Below are 18,472 nucleotides of genomic sequence, written 5' to 3' on the forward strand. Positions count from 1 at the left end.
AAATCATCACTGTTAATGTAGAAGCTCTTGCATTGTCAAACCAAAGCAGCTGGTTTAAAGGGTGCTGGGTGCCATCATACCTTGCGCACAACAGTGAGCCGGGGGTGGAGGTTTGCTAGCCCTCCTGGTGGGAGTGTTGAACAACCAGTGGTGAACTGCAGAAAAGCCTTCCTCTCATCCGAAGACATACCACACAAGACTCTCACAAATCGAAGGAATCCAGGGCTTTAAAATAAAGTAAAATAATTAGTTCTGATAACACTACAAGAGAGAGTTAAATTTCTCTTAACTTGACACAGTAGTATTACAATCTTTAGTCATGTTTAAGCAGACATTGTAAGATTCTAGGGCTTATTGAGTATTAAGAATAAAACATCCTTAAATAAAAATAAATAGTCTTTAATCTCCTTGCAGAGTATCACACAAAAAAATATAGGTACACAGTTACCTTGGGGTGTTATTTGGGTATCTTGCATTTGAATGCATATGACTGGGTAGGGAACTAGAGCTCAAACACTTCAGCAGGCTAATTCTAACACAGTTCCAGAAGTAATTTTTATGTTATTGCTACCGAGTATGACAAGCAGCAAGAGCAAATCCCAAACCCAACAAACCCAAAAACATCGAGACCACCTTCTGATAGCCAACTACCAGTAAGTATATTTGTCCCCTGCACACTACACTTTCTTTTTTAATTACATCTCAAGAGAAAGGTGTAAGAAATATAGGCAAAGTAACAACTGTACATGGCCAGAAAAAAAATTATAACTACTACCAAACATGAGAATAAAAACTCTAAAATCTATTTTTAGTATCTGTATTAGCCGCCTTTATGTTTTCACTAGTTAGTTGTATTGGAATAATTTTTTTATCTCATCTCATCACAAAACTACCAAGTACCTTCTAACCTCTCTGTTGTAACACATGGTGATTTCATGTAGTTTTAGATAATCACCTACTCTTCAGTAATCACATGTTTCATCCAATTTGTCATCTTCATCTAATGAACATTCTGGACATTCTATCAGTTAACATGCTCTTTTAGCTACTATTTTAATGTCACTCAAAATGAAAGTACCTATCTCTTGTATATCCCAGTTTGGGTTCGGTGTAATTGATGATATCCTCAGCTGCCCAAGAAGGTGATTGATTTCCACAAAGAATCATCTGAACCTCTTCATGGCTGAAGGAACTCAGCTTCTCCATTGGAAAGACTCTATTGAAGCCATCTTTAATTTACATAAGACACAATTATAAACATGAGTCCAAATAATGTTTACAAAATAACATCAGCATTTAAGTTCTATTTTAGTCAAACCAGAACCAATCAGTAGTTTCTTAATTAGGGTAAATAAAACATCTTCACAATTAAAAACAGCATAACTGATGCAAAGGTATTCTGAAATTAGTATCTTACCTGTTGCATTTTTAAGTAACAAAAATGTTTATTTTTGAAAGCCATTCTATGCCACCACTTTAAACCAGCATGCCCTAAACACCCATTATTCCACCTAACTGCATATATGCTGTTATATTTACAATTACCTCTGAAGGCCTCCATTTGTTTCTGTATACCAGTATGCATGCAGAAATCAAACATGAGATCTACATACTCCTCTGCATTATCCATTGTTACAGTCTGCAAAGACAGTAGATAAATACTGTAAGAATTCACTGTTCATTAAAGTTAGTGTTGAGACAATAAAAATTTAACTGCTAGTTAAATTGTAATAGTAGGTAATTTCCCTACCTCATCTTCACCACCTGGCTTGAGATCCACAGCTGTAAACCCATATACTTTGGATGAAGGGCAAAACTGAAAATTTAAACTTCAAAATACAAAGGTAGTTAATAATTGAAAACAAGTCTGCTACTGCTTTTGTAAACACACCAGATTTACAACCGGTCACACCCAAAAGCACCTCACTGGATTACAAACCATTGTGAGTGGCTCACTTTGAACCACTGCTCATGTATATACAAAAGCACAGAACTACAAACAGTAATGAACTACAAAGATAATATGTCTTCAAACATACGGTATGCAAATACATATTCTCACTCTCTACTTATTTGGATTTGATAACCACGGAAAAATTCATACATTTGATATCTTTAAGCTATCATTAAGCTATCAACTTCAAAACTACTCAAACCATTTAATTTAGTTCATAAATTCAGAAAAATAATTTCCATTAAATTCCAGCAATAACCATCACAGAGCCACTTAGCCTGTTAGGCACTTAGGCTCTTCAATAGTACTACTTGCTTTCTCTCTGTAACAAGCCAGGCTAAATTCCACAAGCCCTCTGAGAATATAAAGCTGTTACAGACCACTGACAGAAGGGCTACAAAGATGGGGAAGGGTCTAGAGAGGAAGCCAGGGGAGACCTCAATGCAGTTACAGCTTCCTGTGAAGGAAGAAGGGCAGGCACTGATCCCTGTGTGGTGACCAGTGACAGGACCTGAGAGAATGGCCTGAAGCTGAGTCAGGGGACGTTTAGGTTGAATATCAGGAGAAGGTTCTTCCCCCAGAGGGTGGTTGGGCACTGGAACAGCTCCCCACGGCAGTGGTCATAGAACCAGCCTGACAGAGTTCAAGAACTGTTTGGACAACGCTCTCAGGCACAGCGTGTGACTCTTGCGGATGGTGCTATGCAGACTGATCCTTGGGGGCTCCTTTCAGCTCAGGACAGTCTGTGATTCCAAAGCCATCAGTAATTACTGAACTCTGACTATACAATTTTGTGGCACAATATCATCATCACAAATAATCCATAATATTAATAGTAGAAAAGCTGTTGTTTCAAAGGAAATATTTAAAACTAGGAAGAATGATGTCCTGACATGGGTTTACACAGGGATGAGTATCTTTTACAGTTACGAAAATCAACACATGCTCTGTTTAACATGGATTCAAACACTGCACTAGGAACACAATCTGAAATGTCAATCTGTCCTCTTCAAAAAACTTTCAAGTTTTCAAATATCAAGTTATCATAGCAAAGAAATTACTGAATCACCCTTCTCTTAAAGCTATGATTTTTCAAGGATTTGTGTTTACAAGTATTATGTTTTCAGAGTATTACATCACTGCAGCGTATCCACATTTAAGATTAGGAAACTGAGCAAGTGAGAAGAGAAAATCTTCAAACCAAGGAAAAATAATATGGCTGCATCTCTATGGATTCCCCCTTGCAATGATGCTACTTAAAACTAAGAAATCTTCAGCTGTAATTATGTGTTAGCTTCTGTCTCTAGCACAACACTGTTTGCCTATCTATAAATAAATATGAAAACTTACCCCAAATCCTCTATGCTAAGAGGAGGCCCTGAACCTGATGGATTCTTCAGCATTAATTCCTGCAGTTTAGTGTTCTTTTCATCTTCTGACAGATTTTTGTTGCTTAAAATTTGACGTCTTTTAATTGCAAGGTCCTTAATTTCTTTCAGAAACCTAGCTCTATGTGGGTTTACTAATTCAAAGTCTTCCCATGTCAAAATTCCATTAAACCAGGCAGGAGGCTTAGGTTTTGGTGGATCAAGAATAAATTCTGATTTGGAGTCCTCTTCCAGACTTCCTACTGACAAGGAATCATGTCCTTCTTCTGTAGAAGCCTCTGACTGACTTTCAGTACAGTGCAAGTCTCTGTCACCCCTTGATTCATATATCAACTTACTCATGTTACTTTTAATGTCCCCCATACACATGAGTTTAAAAAAAGGCTTAGAAATGGGTAAATCCACAAGTCTATTGTCCTGAATGCATTTAGCCAAGAAAATTCCAAGGAAATGAAAGAGTTTGGTTATTCTTTCAAGTTCATCACTATCTTGTGGGAATGGTGCTGTAAACAGTCCACATGATCTCTGTACATAGTAGCCAGGCGGTTTCAATCCACCTCCAATATCAACCTGATTTAAGAGACAGACAAAAAAAGATTTAAGAGACAGACACAGTTAAAGGTGGATTTAATTAGATACCTGCACTGTCTAACTTCTTATACTCCACTGCTCTGTTAAAAAGAGAAGAACTAAAACACTAACTGTGGACCAGAGTGGTCATTCTTGACCACAATGACTACCTGCTGTATGAACATGTGTTCTTCCTTCCTGGATGTAGCTCATTTTTCATTTTTTTACACAAGTACTCAGTTTAAAATACAAATTAAAATATACCTGACGGGACTCATCATCTGGAAAATCATCATCACAAAGCCAAGCTCCCAAATCGGTCCTTTGAAATTCTGCTGCCACCAACGCATAAAATTCCAAGGTAGGACCCAGGCCTGTTCCTTCCTCCCCTAAAAACTCAACCTAGAAAAACATAAGGAAAATTAATAGTAAAAGAAAATCCTACTGAAATGTTCAGCATTGGTTTTGGAACAGGATATTCAATATCCTGTCCAGTACATTAGAAATAGCTATCTAACCTCGCTCTGCTAGGCAGATATGCTTTACCTCTAGAACAGATTTTCTGTCTGCATGAATCTGCATGACATTTTCTGCCCATTCCATCAAGGATTCACCTCGCGGAACTTTCACTCTTTCATGTTTGAGGCGTCCAACTCTGAATTCTCCCGGATCATCACGTCTCACTGTGCTTGTGGTCCTTGTCCGTTCAACAGTTGCTTCGCGTCTGTTCTGCAGCCATACAATTGCTCTGGAAAAAAACAAACACCAGTTGTTTAAAATTTCCATGTCTTTCAGCATGAAAACTTGAAAGTAGTCACCAATAAAAACTGACTTGTTAAGTACTAATTGCCTTCTAATTTTTTTTAGGCATAAACCAAACTAAACTATTTATCAGCCTGAAATGCCCCAAGATACGGGTTGCTTCATATTTTATGAAGCCAAAAAACAAAGTAATTTGTAATATAAGTTCCAGCTCCTGGTAGCACCAATGAAAATATACAATTCTTGATCTGAATTCCTATAGTTTTTACATTACAGTGGAAAGGACAAGAAGTTGCATTTACTGTAGAATTCTTAATCACAGATGCTCAAAACTATTCAAAGACACGTATTTCACCTTTCATTATATACCATAAGACAGTTGCACATCACCCCTATGATACTGACCAAGTTTTGCAGATATATTTACTTACACACTCCTTAGGGCAACAGAGAACCAAAGTTTAAGTGCAATCACAGACAAATAGACCCATATCTGTGAAGAACAGCTGCCTTTAATAGCAGTACTTACACAAAGTCAAATTTTCAAATTTTTATATGTATTATCATCCATGCAGCAGTAAACTATCTACAAAGCTACCATCTGTTGATTGTTTTGCAAATATAGCCAAGTGTCATGACAGACACAGATAGTGTACACACCCACAGTTCATACAGAATAGGTGAGTTTTAAGAACTACTTCCAGTATTTTAAGAGCTTAAGAAAGCTCTTTACTTACAAAATAAATAAAATGCAATGTTTCCTGAGAGATCTCTTTAAAACGCAGCTTCTCTAAAAATTAACTTCTTCCAAAACAAAACAGGCCCCAACATATGGACCATTTTTCTGTAAAAGTTAAAATTTTTACACAATAAAAAGACATAAACCAATGTTTTGCAAGATAATACCTTTCATTCTCTTCCTTTTTCTTTCTTTTTAAATACCTCATTTTATACTCTTCCTGAGGCACTTCTACTGCATATAAGACACAACAGTAATTTTGGCAACTCTCTCTCTCCTCTTTGATTTGGAAAAAAATGTGTAGCAACAGCCAAGAAAACCCTCAAAAACTAGTCTTTCCTTTTCATTACAAAAAAAGTATACCAGCAAAAAGGTTTACACTGTCTACATACTCTCAAGGTTATGATTGCTGCAATCAAAATATTAATGATTCCGAGGTAACAAAGAACTCTAGAGGATACCCTTAAATGTTTTAGAGTCTGGTTTTGTTCTAGTTTCATTACGCAGCTTATAGTAACTTTCAAAATAGCATATTTTTCTTAGTTTTCTGTTTTGTTAAAACATTAATGAATTAAAAATAAATGAGCCAAAACAATCACAAGTTGCTGGAACTCTAAAAATGTATTAAAAAAAATATAAGTTCATATGATTCTCCAAATGTTTTCTGTTTTGTAGTCCTTTATGCAATGAACTGCAACCCAGACAAATTGACCAACAGGTCTTCAGCTGAAGTTAAACAATAAAATTCCTTGGCATTCTGAGCTTTTCCATGTTCTTCCTTCCATCCAAAATTATTCAGATTTGGCAAGAAAAATTTGTCTCATTAGGAATAAGGTCTTTCTGGAAATCAGCAATTTAAAAACTATTATATGTAAAAAATGAAAAGGAAAAAGTCATATTTTAATTTTTTTTTTCTTACCTTGATGCTCCAAATGCTGTACATGTGAAGTATAACTGTCTTGTTTCAAATGGAATTAAGAAAGGACACTTGCTTGTTAGTTGCTCACACCAGTCTGGCAAAGCTCCGCTTGCTAGTGCCAATGGTTCCTGTAGTTTGATGCAAGGCATAAAGAAACCACCAGTGTTAGTAATGTTTGACTTAGGTGGTCTCAACAAGTTTGTAACTAAGTACATACACAGAAAACACACCCAAGTACAGAGTTTCCATCTGTGCTTGAGTAAGTTTCTTCTCAGCAACTGAGATTTTTTTTCCCCTTTTAAATGCTTTCAATATGGAAGCTGTATGATGGGCAGCTGAGGTCACTTAGTCTGTTCAGCCTGGAGGAGACTGAGGAGAGACCTCACTGCAGTTCCAGCTTCCTGTGAGGGGCAGAGGAGGGGCAGGCCCTGATCTCTGCTCTGGGATGACAGGGACAGGACCCAAGGGAATGGCCTGAAGTTTTGTCAGGGGAGACTTAGGGTAGATGTTGGGAAAAGACTGTTTACCCAGAGGGTGGTTGGGCACTGAAGAGGCTCCCCAGGGCAGTGGTCACAGCACCAGCCTGGCAGGGTTCAAGAAGCATTTAGACAATGCTCTCAGGCACAGGGTGTGACTCTTGAGATGTCCTGCACAGATCCAGGAGCTGGACTCCATGATCCTGAACAATCCCTTCCAACTCAGCATATTCTGTGATTCTAAGTTTGTAAACTTTCTAAGACTTAAGTGTGGACACAGGGTGCTTTGACATAGACACTAAAAGCTGTAGTAAATCTCTGGGATATACACTACTCAAAGCACTGTGGGGAGATCTAAGAACCCAATTACCCGGAAAGAATTACTACTCAGTTTTGCCCAAAAGAAATTAGATATTACCGTTTCAATATCAGAAGACATGAAAGAAACTTAATGGAAGAAAATTATCCCCTTAAAATATTATTACAGTCCCTTCTGAATCACAATTATAATAAACTATACTACAGAAATTATTACTACAAGGATGTTCAAGGTGCCAGAGAAGTGTTCAAAAGAACATGAAAAATTGAAACTCTTTTTGAAACAAATAATTGGGACAATGTGACAATGTAACAAAACCCCCCAAACCTCAAAAAGCACACAGGATCACTAAGATGAGAGTCTTCTTTATCTTTGTTGAAGAGAATGTAGCTCTACTGAAAAACTACATCCTAAAATTTTCCTTTTAATGTATCTAATTAACATGGTACCAATAGGATGTTTTCTAAATGCTATTTTTGAAAGCTTTATGTAGAATGCATGAGTAATAAAATGTCTGTGAACCTTAACATAATCAATTGTCTTTTTTACATTATCATCAGGTAGACATACATACACACTACATTGTAACATCAATGTCTGGTACAGAGAAAATATTATTATTATTCATAACCAAAATATATCAAGTAAAAAAGTTTTGTATGTTTTGTACAAAAACAAACTGCACAGTTTTATTCAAACTAGTCTGTTCTTACAGAATTTACTCATTCAAAATATAAGGAAGAAAATATGTATGAAACAATTCAAAAATGAAAAATGGCAAAAAGTCAATAATTTCAAGCAGTGAAGGTAAGGAAGAAAATAAGAGCCCTAAAAACAATACTATATATATACACTGTGTATAATGCATTAGTGTAATACCTCAATCTGCTGGAGAATCTTTGTAGTAATTTTTTTACTTGTGAATTCATCTGGTGGGAAGTTAAACTGAGGATGCTCATCTCCTTCTGAAAATAATCAAGAGAAAAGTTTTCCTTTAATTTTTTTCATTAAAATATTTTAGAAGCCCTGTAAAATAACTAAGTTACCTTCTTGAGAAGTCCGTGCTGTGTAAGGGTCACTGGCAACTATATACAAAATTCTAAGTAACTGCAGAACATCTTCTACTCCACAGGAGTTCTGTCCACTGCCAGCTTTGGCCTGGGGCTGTTCCTTGGCCAAACTAAGGATATCAGAATTTTGAAGAGTAGAAATGGCCCCTTGACTCAATCCAGATTTTGATCCATGTTCACAAAAATCCTGTAAAAAAAGAGAATGGTTAAGAATGAAAACTGCATGTGTTGCTGGCTTTAGGACTGTATTACAAGTTGATTTGAAAAAATCAGAACAGTTACTGTGCTCAAACTTAGCACTTAATCAAACTGTGCATGGTGCAAATTCAAATGCATTTTAACACAACTACATTTAATAGAAGACATTAAAATAAAAAGGCAAGAGCAGCAAAACCTAAACTTGAAACTGGCTTTTGAACATTCAATTTCCCTGTAAATACCATGGCTCTCCCTCCACAAGAGTCTTTAAAGCTGCAAAACAAAGCACACAGCCATTCATAATAAAAAAAAAGTTTGGATGCAGACATATACCTTGTATGCAGCTATGAGCTGGGAACAATTTCTGTTTTTCCTAATACTTTTATTAGTGCCGGTTAATTTCCAGTGGCGCAGGAAAGCTGAGTCTGCATTCTTCTGCAGGTAGGTTATCAAGTCATTCTTTGGTAATTCATCAGTGCCAAGGTACTGCTCCACATGCTCTACTGACCAGCAACCCTACAACAGGAACCACCAAATGTTGGTTTTTCCTGATTGTAAAGTCTTTAAGATTTCACATGCAATATATAATGTCTTTTTTTAAAGGAGCATGCATTTACAAATATACTCACATATATTCTTTAAGTAATTGAAAACTGTTAGTTTTTTTAAATGTAGCATTTCAAAAACTGCAATATTTCTTTTGCTTTTATTAAAACACACATAAAACACAAAGGCACCGAAACAGGTCTTACCATTTTCCCACTTTCTTTCTCTTTATCAGAATCCTTCATTTCTCTGTACATGATTCTAGACATCAAAACAATGAGTTAGTATTTCATACTCATAGCACATCCTCTAAATTCTAAGGTTACACATTGACTTGTTAGGTATCAGTGACATTTAGATAATGTGATGTAAAACAGAACAGCAGCTGCTCTTTGCTGCACAGAACATCTGAGATACCCTGAGGCAGCAAAGTTCTTAAGCTCTATTTTCATGGTGTTGGTATTTATCTCGCAAAGTTATTTATGTTTCCTTAAGTGAGACTTGAGTAATCAAACAACCTTCATTGTACCAATTTCCCAAACCAACTTTAGATTTTTCACTACATGTGCACAAACTCTTGAAAATTTTGAAGTCCTAGGGAAGCTTGCTTTGCATTAACTTAGAAGACAGACACATTTACAACTATTTCTCATGTTTTCTAACTAGGAATCCGTCTGTTGCAGCACGCAATTTTTGACAGAAGGCAACTCAGAAAATAGGTGAACAAGCACTAATTAAATCTGAACTACAGTTAAAAATACTGCACCTCTCCTTACTGCAGCTGTTGTTTTCATACACATTGTTCTTTTAGTATGACAGAAGTTACATTGGGGTAGTAAATGGAAAACACTCCCCATCATATAGTCTTACAATTTCTATTACTACAGAGCTAGTAAGGTCATATTAACATTGAGAGAATAGTTGAGGTAGGAAGGGTCCTCAAACATAATGTTTAAATAGAATTTCCTGTATTTCAGTTTGAGACCTTTTTTCTTCTTGTCCTTTCACATGTCACATCAAAGGGAAGTCCATGGCCTGGCTTCCCTATGTCCTCCATCAGGTATTCATACACATCGGTAAGAGCCTACAAGTCTTTTTTCCTCCAGGCTAGACAGATCCAGATCTCTCAGACTCTTCTCTGTACAACAAAAGCATTCAGTGCTTAAATCATCCTAGCAGCCCCTTGCAAGACTCACTCCAGTGCCCATGTCTCTTGGTACTGAGGAGCCCTGAACTGGGACATAGGTGTATCTTACCAGCGCTGATGGGGACAATCACCTCACTCAACCTTCCTAATGCAGCTCAGGGTGCTGCTGATCTTTGCTACTGGGGTCCATAGCTGGCTCATAGTTAACTTTATGCCCACCCAGACCCTCAGGGCCTTTTTCACCAACCTCCTTTCCAGCCTGCTGGCCCCCAGCCTTAAGCACACACAGAGTTACTCTTCCCCAGCTGACACACTTTATATCTGCCTCTGTGAAATGTCACGAAGCTCCTGTCTCTCCATTTCTCCAGCATGATGAGGTCTTTTAGAATGGCATCACAGCCATCTGGTCCAACAGTGACTCCTCCCCAGTTCTGTTTTGCCTGGAAGCTGAGGGTCTATTCTGTCCCATCATACAGTCAGCTAATGTAGATGTTTAAACAGTCCTGGACTCATATCAACCCTTGGGGTACACCAGCTGGCCTTTACACCGAGGATCACAACCATCTGAGCCCAGCAGTTCAGGCATTTTTCAGACACTATCCAGTCCATGCTTTCTAAGTTTGTCAGGGAGAGAAAAACTGTTGAAAGCCTTCCTAAAGTTGAGGAAAATAACATCTACTGCTTTCCTCTCATCCACTGAGCCAGTCATATAGCAGAAGGCTGTAAGGCTGGCTAAGCGTGATTTTCTCTTCATAAATCCATGCCACATACTTCAAATCACCTTCTTATCCTTCACTGCTTGGAAATGGTTTCCAGGACTATCACCATCACCTTTCCAGGGATGAAACAGTAATCAGTTTGTAGTTCCCTAGATCTTTCCTGCCTTTGTGGGAGGCAGAATGACACTTCCTTTTCTACGGTCCTCAGATGCATCTCCCAATCCTCATGACCTTCCAAAGATATCAGAGGATGGCCAACTCTCCTGGGTACATTCCACTGGGTCCCATGGGCTTGTACGTTGAGTAACAGTCCTCTTGCCATTCATATATCACCAGATTCAACTCCAGATGTGCTCTGGCTTTCCTAATGTTCTGCCTTCAAGCTGGGACAACTAGGATTCCTCCTAGATCATATGACCCTTCTTCCACTCCTTGCATGCTTCCCTTTCCTGCTTCTTCGTTCATCCATGCAGGTCATCACCCATACTGACTCTGCCTGACTTCCTATGTATTGGGATGGACTGTTCTTGAGTCTGGAGAAAGTGATCTTTGAAAAAAAAAATCAGTCATCTCTCCTGGACTTTTCTTTTCACTAGGACTATAACCCCATGGGATTTTCCCAAGCAGATCCCTAAAGGTTATGATTTTTTCCCTTGGTTTTGCAGGCACAGCAGTAGTTTTAAAACCATCATTAACAACCTGATATAAACAAAAAAAAAAAATCTAATTCTAGCATTGCTTGTTAGAGAGGAAGAGCTAAAAAATTAACATCCATTTCCTACTCAGCCACAGTGTTCTTTACACAGAATAATGGAACTGGTGAGCTTACGTGTATGTTGGCTCCCAAATCCGCCTAAGTTTGTCAGATTTCACACTGCCATTACAGGAAAGCTGTAACAATTTCTGTACATAGTAAAAGATGGTAGATCGAAAGTTTGTTAGGGGCAGTTCTACTTCTCGAGTTGTTCCAAGACCCGAAACTTTCAAGGTAAGTGCTAAACGTGGCGAAGGCATGCACTCCACCTCTTCCAAGAGTTCTGAATGAGGGGTACCTGCAAAAATCATTTGAGAACCCTTAACACAAAATACATAATGCGTGACAAGGCGGCTTAAACATTAATAACATCGTTCAATGAGGAAGTGTAATGACTTACTGCACACATGCCAAAGAGGAGTTCTAAATATGAACTAAATAATGACTGAACCATTTCTTTATGGGAGTAAAATTCACAGGAATTTCTGAAATCCCTACCGATCCCTATATCTTGGTAACACCTTAGATATTATCACAGCACATGAGTTCTTCTTTTCCTATGCAGTACCTTCCTTTCAGTTCTTCAAAGTAAGCACTGGCTTATTCCCACATATGCTAAAACCTACTTATTCTTCTCTGTAATGAATGTTGAGTACATCCACAGTGCTGAACAAGGACGAACTAAGGAGCCAAGGAGCAAGATCAGGTACTGTGCTGCTAACTGTACACACTGCTCCATCACTGCATTACCTTGCCCCTGCCTCAGCTTTGCACTGTTTCAGCAAACCCTCTCCAATCAAATCTATTCTGGGTAGCTTTAACACAGTTAAGTCCCTGAAGGTCAAATCAGGGATCTTTATCACATCTTTAACATATCAAGAGATTTTATTACTTATCATGGTAAGAGATGATCCAAGCTAAATTCCTAAATTTGCTTATTTTCCTCAGCATTTAATTTACTTCTCCCTCAATAATGCTTAGATCTGCAGAGGTAGATGAAACTCTCATTCAGAGAAAAGCCACACAGCCACAAGAGCATGTTGTACTGATGGATAGTGATAGCATCCCCAGATCCAGCGGGCCCTTAACAGTGAATCTCCATCCTAAAGTCAGATTAAGCATTACATATTTTCTCAGCATACCTGGTGGAGGGATTTCTAGGTCAGTTGTCTGTTGCACATTAGTACGACCAGGTCTTGGGTCAAAAGCAGGAACCAAAGCAGAAAACTGCCGTTTCAAGACATAATCATCATCCCATGTTCTTCTACGGCCTCCTTTGGTTTCATACTCCTCTTCTTCCTAAAAAAAAAACCAACCAAAAAAAAAACCCAAAAATCCTGGTTGTTTTTTTTGATTCTGCTAAAGAGAATAATCTGATAAAAGAATTGAGAGTTCATCAATACAGCAGTCACAAACTAAACTGCAACTCTACTCAGCTCTGGTAAGGCTGCATCTGGAGTGCTGTATCCAGTTATGGGCTCCTCAGTCAGGAGAGATATGAAGCTCCTGGAGAGGCCCCACAGAGGCTACAAATATGATTAAGGGACTGGAGCATCCCTTATGAGGCAAGCCTGGGGGAGCTGGGCCTGTTTAGCCTCAAGAAGAGGCAAATGAGAGGAGACCTCATCAATGTCTGCCAGTATCTGATGAAACAGTGTCAAAAAGATGGATCCAGGCTCCTCTCAGTGGTGTCAAGCAATAGGACAAGAGACAGAAACTGATGCACAGGAAGTTCCACCAAAAGATAAGGAAGAACTTTACTGTGTGAGTAAACATCCACTGAGACAGGTTGTGTGTCAAGCTGGAGATACTCAAGAGCCCTCAGGACACAATTCTGTGCCATGGGTCTAGAATGACCCTGAGTGAGCAGGGAGGCTGGACCAGATGACCCACTGCGGCTCTCGTCAACCCTACCCATTCCATCATTTCATTATGTCTTCATTATGTTACATTTTCTCTATAAAATTAACACAAAATAAATCAAAGCTGGCACAGGTGTATTTATAGCTTCTGGAAAGAATTAAAACTTTCCATGAAGCACCAGAACATAGGAAAATACAGAGTATTGTAGACCAGCAAACTTGGTATAGATGCTTTGTGTATTCCACAAACTTTGCAATATCAGAGATTCAAATATATCCAATAACATCAAAATAAACATTTATTTTTTTGAAAACAAGAAGCACTTTTTTCCAAACTGTATACGTATATTGATATGTAATGTATACACATTTTATCCAGAGATTAAATCAAGTGTCAAAATACTAGAAGTATTTTAGTGGGGAAAAAAATCTAATTTTCCATAGGTTTTAACAAGTATTAATTAGTTATGAATTCTCTACAACAAGCTTTTAACCTGTTCTTATTCTCATTGAGAAGAATTTCATGGTATATCAGAAGGAACCCAAGAAAGGAAAATTTTCATTTCCAGGCCTGCTTCTTCCTATGTAATCTAAAGCAAAGTCTATTTTAGCTATTTCTGCTACTTCCCATGAAGAATGATAGTAAATCCATTGAATAATTTTTAAAAATTGGTCAACATTCTACAAACTAAAGTTACTGTTTGCACTGTAAGATCCACTTCAGTTGTACTGGCTTGGTTTTTTTCCTAACTTTGTATCTTTGTACAGAAGGTGAAACAAGATGTTCATTCATGTACCTGAGCTTCTATTAAAACCATAAACAGTAAGTAAAAATGCTAAATATTTTGGTTCAAATTAAATAAATATTAGCATATTAATTACAAGATGAAGTTTCTATAATTCCATAAAACAATATTTATGTTTATTCTGTAAAACATTAAACTAGAACTAGTGAAGCCTTCTATTTTTCCTCCTAGATCTTGCAATATTCATTCTGATCACTTCAGAAATAGTAGAAGACCAAGCACTATTCATACCAGTAAAGAACAACCAAATGAAAAGGCAGAACTCCTGACAGTGTAGGCAAGAACCATGTGAACCACCATGGTTTTGTCTAGCCCCCACCCCACTGGTTTTCTCTTGGGGTTTTGGGGGTGTTCTTAAGAAGAGAGAGACTTCCTTTAGCAAACTCTTGCTTCATACAGGCCTACAATTAAACACACCCTGGAAATGAATCACTACAACCTGTATCCACAGTTACACCAATTCATCAGCCTGTGAACTAGTGAGTCATCATTTCTGCTGTTTGTCAACTTCTTCCCAGCCTCATTTTAAGACATTAATCCTGTAAAGTCTTGGGTATGGTGTTGTTTAATAACAGTTTTCTTGTGGTTTTGGCTATATGCAAGAAACGAAATAAATCTAAATCAATTTAACGAATGGAGTTAATATTGTAGCTAGAAGTTGCTATTGCAAAAAAAAAAAAATTGGATTTTTAAAGCAGCTGTTAGCCAGTTAAGTTAGTCATCAATGCTAACTATACCATACCATAACTTCTTCATATTCTTGATCTTCTTGGTTATCATCTTCATTTTCATCATCTTCTTCATCTGGTTCAGGTAGATCCTCATCATCATCTAACTCTGCCAGCAGAGTGCTAGCTCGGCAGCTATCAAGAAAATCTAGAACACACATATATATATTTATATACAGGACAAAAGACAAGAATAACTTATAAAGCAGAATTTTTAAAATAAAGAACAGAAGCACTGGGAAGAACGAAAAAACAAATCTCACTTAAACCAGAAAAAGAAAACTATAACATTGCTTATTGCATATCAGGGATAAAAGCTGTGATAAAAGCATACACCTCTTAAAAAGTCCATGGATCTAGTCAATAGCATAACTATAGAAGCACTTACTATTGGTACAATTAATAGTGATCAGCAAGAGTGCTCTGTTTCTCATTTGATTATAACATTTTATAATTACACTTATTTTAGATTACAAAAGATCACCAGAAAATTATGCACAAATGCAGATTGTCTATGTCTCAATAATTTAAAAATAGCTGAGTGATGTAATTTCCACTAAAAATGTGTGGTTTAGACCTTATATGTCCTTTACATTGTAAGTTAAAATAAACATTTAAGAGTGATATTTTAAAGATTCAATTGCTAATTAATTACTGTAACAAGAAATTGAAGGCAAAGTTCCATTCTACTCACTTCATACTAAGATTTAAAAAAACAACCTCCCAAAACCAGGAAAGAAGTTCATAGCAATCCAAGTGGACTGGGATGAAGCTTTAAGCAACTTTTTTTTTTTTACATTTTTCTGTGCATATGGAAACCATCTATAACCACCCAAACACCCTTTGCATTGTTGCTAACACCCCGACTGATACTTGAATGCACTCTATTTGCTCAGTTGTTGGTGATATATTTTAAGACTCGTCACCCAAAGTATCAAATTAGACTTAATTAAAAGAGTAAAGGGAAATGGTATATGCAGATATATTAATCAACTGCCTCCAAGAAGTTCAATTCCAACACCCATTGAAATGACCAGAAATATTTCAAGCAATTTCAATAGGTGACAAAATAGAACACAATCTTAATCCAACAATATTTTAAATAAATCAAGTATCTTTCTTTCAGGAATATCTCACAATTCAATAAACTTCACATTAGGAAGTATTTTCTCATATCCAACCCAGGTTTTTCTTGACTTCATTTTATCAGCTCAATTCCCAGGTATTACTGACCAAATTATCTAAATCTTCTTTTACTGTATTCATACGCCTCAAGTAACCTCTGTCCTAAAGTCTTGTTCTAAGGCACCCACATAACTCTGCATCTGTTTGTCAAATCATGTAATTTCATTCTTTCTGTCAATTTTTGTGTTTTTTTCAATGTTTTGTAATTACTATTATGGTATTGAGATACCTGGAAGCTATTTTAAGGGTACAATGTGCCTAATGGGGGATGCTTTTCAATCAGAGTAATACAAGGTACATCAGACTGTGCATGTAGCATGCCTATACAACACAACAAGAAATAACACTGATTGTAATTAGAAGTACATATGCAAACTACATTAGGAACTAAACTTGGTGATGGAAAATATTAAAGTGCATAGATAAACTATACCATAAATAATAGTAATATGGGATAGAAACTGCTGAAAATAAAGATTTGAAAACATAAGGAAATACCACTACTTTAACATTATTTTACTTACTGCCTTACAGAACGAGCAACATATGAACAGCTCAACTTTCAAATACTTTTCAGTAAATAAACTACTATATGAGAAAATCATAACAATGGGATAAAAAGAAAAGTCATTAATGGGAAGTCTAATGCTTATGTTCATTTAAAAATGAAACTTACCATATAAAGAATATTCTGCCTCCTGCCCTGTATCGCTCTCACTAGATGTTGATGTTAGGCTAGTAGTTAGAGTATTACTAAGCGACTGACCAACAGATAAAACTGTAGTTGCTGTAGCTACATTGCTGCTGCTAGTAACACTGGATGTAGACATGGTCACTGTTGATGTGGTACCAGTTGTAGTCAGATTAGGAAAACTTTGGGCACCCATAAGAGGAGAAGCTATAGATAAAGATATGGTAAGATAAAATAAATGATTTGATGACTTGAAGAGTACAACTTACATGCATGACTCCTGTGTTGAAAAATATATTTGGGGTTGAAAAATTATCAGTGTGTTATTTTATAATAAAGAACAACAGACTATAAAGGGGAAGGGTTTCCCAATGCAAAAGTGCACCTTACAATACAGATGCCCACTTCTGAGCTTATTCCCTTGCAAACATTTAAAATAAGTAATTTTATCAAATAAATCCCCCAAATCCCACTATAAATCTGAAATTAAGTAATTTAATTTTCAACATATGTAAAGAATTTCTGAAATCTCTTACTCCAACACTGTGATGTGTCCTAAGCCTAAAATGAAATTTTACATCTAAATTACATTATCATATAGTGCAAACAAGTGAATTTGGAACAGAACATACCAAAACAAATGTGAAACTTGTGATTATTGTGCATTTTTCTAAGGTTCTTACATCAGCTCTGACTTGTTATTTTTTACACAACTACTAAAATATATGTTCATCACAGTCAACAAACCTGAATTGACACTACTGTGAAACACATTTTATGTTTGGATTATTAAATTATGTTGGATGATTTACAATTTTCAGAATAAGCAAGCAACAACTAAAAAGTTACCTTACTGTACATTCAAATAAAAGAGTAAATGCATTTTAGTGAAAAACTGAAACAAAACTGAATTCACTGTAGACTCAACAGAAATAACTTCAGATAGTGTACATAACTGAGTTTAAGTTATACCTACGTGCAACTATACATTTATAGCCCAGTCTGCAAAACATGTTCTCACATGTTCTTATCTTTAAACGAGAAGACTAATCACAAGTTTGGAGGGAAAAAGTGAGGGATCATCTGTTCTAAGAATTTGTCTTAAGTTTTTCAATCTACTTTTTCTGAGCTTTATCAAATGCAAGTTTTTCAGTTATAAAAGAAAAATTTTCATTTTTTAACGTAATTGAAAACTGAGAAATTGCTTTCTTTAAAAAAATAAAATAAAATAAAACAAAATAAAATAAAATAAAAATCTCTGCATTTCATATTACTACTACCAAAGTTTGCAAAGGTTACTACTCTGAAAGAAGGATCTAACAAAGCTTCTTTCCCCAAGTGAATTTGGTAGCTTGCAAAAAAACAAATGTTACTGTCTCTGCTTTCCTTCTCTGTTACATACACTTACTACATAGATCCCTGCCCCTTAAGAACATAGCTAAAATTTTGCAAACAAAAATATAACAATGCAGAGGAAGTGTGAAATAGCGGTATAACAGTGAGGGAAAGCGCAAAGTTTAAATTTAGGGTTGTTAATAAGCTTGTGTTCTTCTCTATGAAAGCATGGAAAAGAAAAACCAAGGAGTTTTTCTTTTGTTGTTCAAGAGCTTGCTCAGTATCCACATCTTTCACCCTCTGC

The 18,472-nt window shown here is 36.6% G+C and overlaps 1 protein-coding gene across 10 annotated transcripts in view; it reads right to left on the reverse strand.

Moving 5' to 3' along the window:
- Positions 1 to 18,472, reverse strand: part of HECTD1 (HECT domain E3 ubiquitin protein ligase 1) — a 61,175-nt gene that overhangs the window by 1,270 nt on the left and 41,433 nt on the right. For 8 of the 10 annotated variants that reach the window (XM_058837660.1, XM_058837624.1, XM_058837608.1 and 5 more), the window contains 16 exons: positions 16,819 to 17,040; positions 14,972 to 15,105; positions 12,704 to 12,860; positions 11,637 to 11,859; positions 9,148 to 9,202; positions 8,729 to 8,911; positions 8,174 to 8,384; positions 8,007 to 8,092; positions 6,333 to 6,460; positions 4,459 to 4,660; positions 4,177 to 4,314; positions 3,305 to 3,912; positions 1,751 to 1,829; positions 1,546 to 1,639; positions 1,079 to 1,229; positions 81 to 225 (listed from right to left, as the gene is read on the reverse strand). In XM_058837660.1, the coding sequence (XP_058693643.1) occupies positions 81 to 225; positions 1,079 to 1,229; positions 1,546 to 1,639; positions 1,751 to 1,829; positions 3,305 to 3,912; positions 4,177 to 4,314; positions 4,459 to 4,660; positions 6,333 to 6,460; positions 8,007 to 8,092; positions 8,174 to 8,384; positions 8,729 to 8,911; positions 9,148 to 9,202; positions 11,637 to 11,859; positions 12,704 to 12,860; positions 14,972 to 15,105; positions 16,819 to 17,040 (2,816 nt within the window). The remainder of the gene's footprint in view (positions 1 to 80; positions 226 to 1,078; positions 1,230 to 1,545; positions 1,640 to 1,750; positions 1,830 to 3,304; positions 3,913 to 4,176; positions 4,315 to 4,458; positions 4,661 to 6,332; positions 6,461 to 8,006; positions 8,093 to 8,173; positions 8,385 to 8,728; positions 8,912 to 9,147; positions 9,203 to 11,636; positions 11,860 to 12,703; positions 12,861 to 14,971; positions 15,106 to 16,818; positions 17,041 to 18,472) is intronic. The other 2 variants (XM_058837665.1, XM_058837641.1) reach the window with 2 other exon arrangements.

Source organism: Poecile atricapillus, chromosome 1 (assembly GCF_030490865.1).
Source record: "Poecile atricapillus isolate bPoeAtr1 chromosome 1, bPoeAtr1.hap1, whole genome shotgun sequence".
Taxonomy (NCBI): domain Eukaryota; kingdom Metazoa; phylum Chordata; class Aves; order Passeriformes; family Paridae; genus Poecile; species Poecile atricapillus.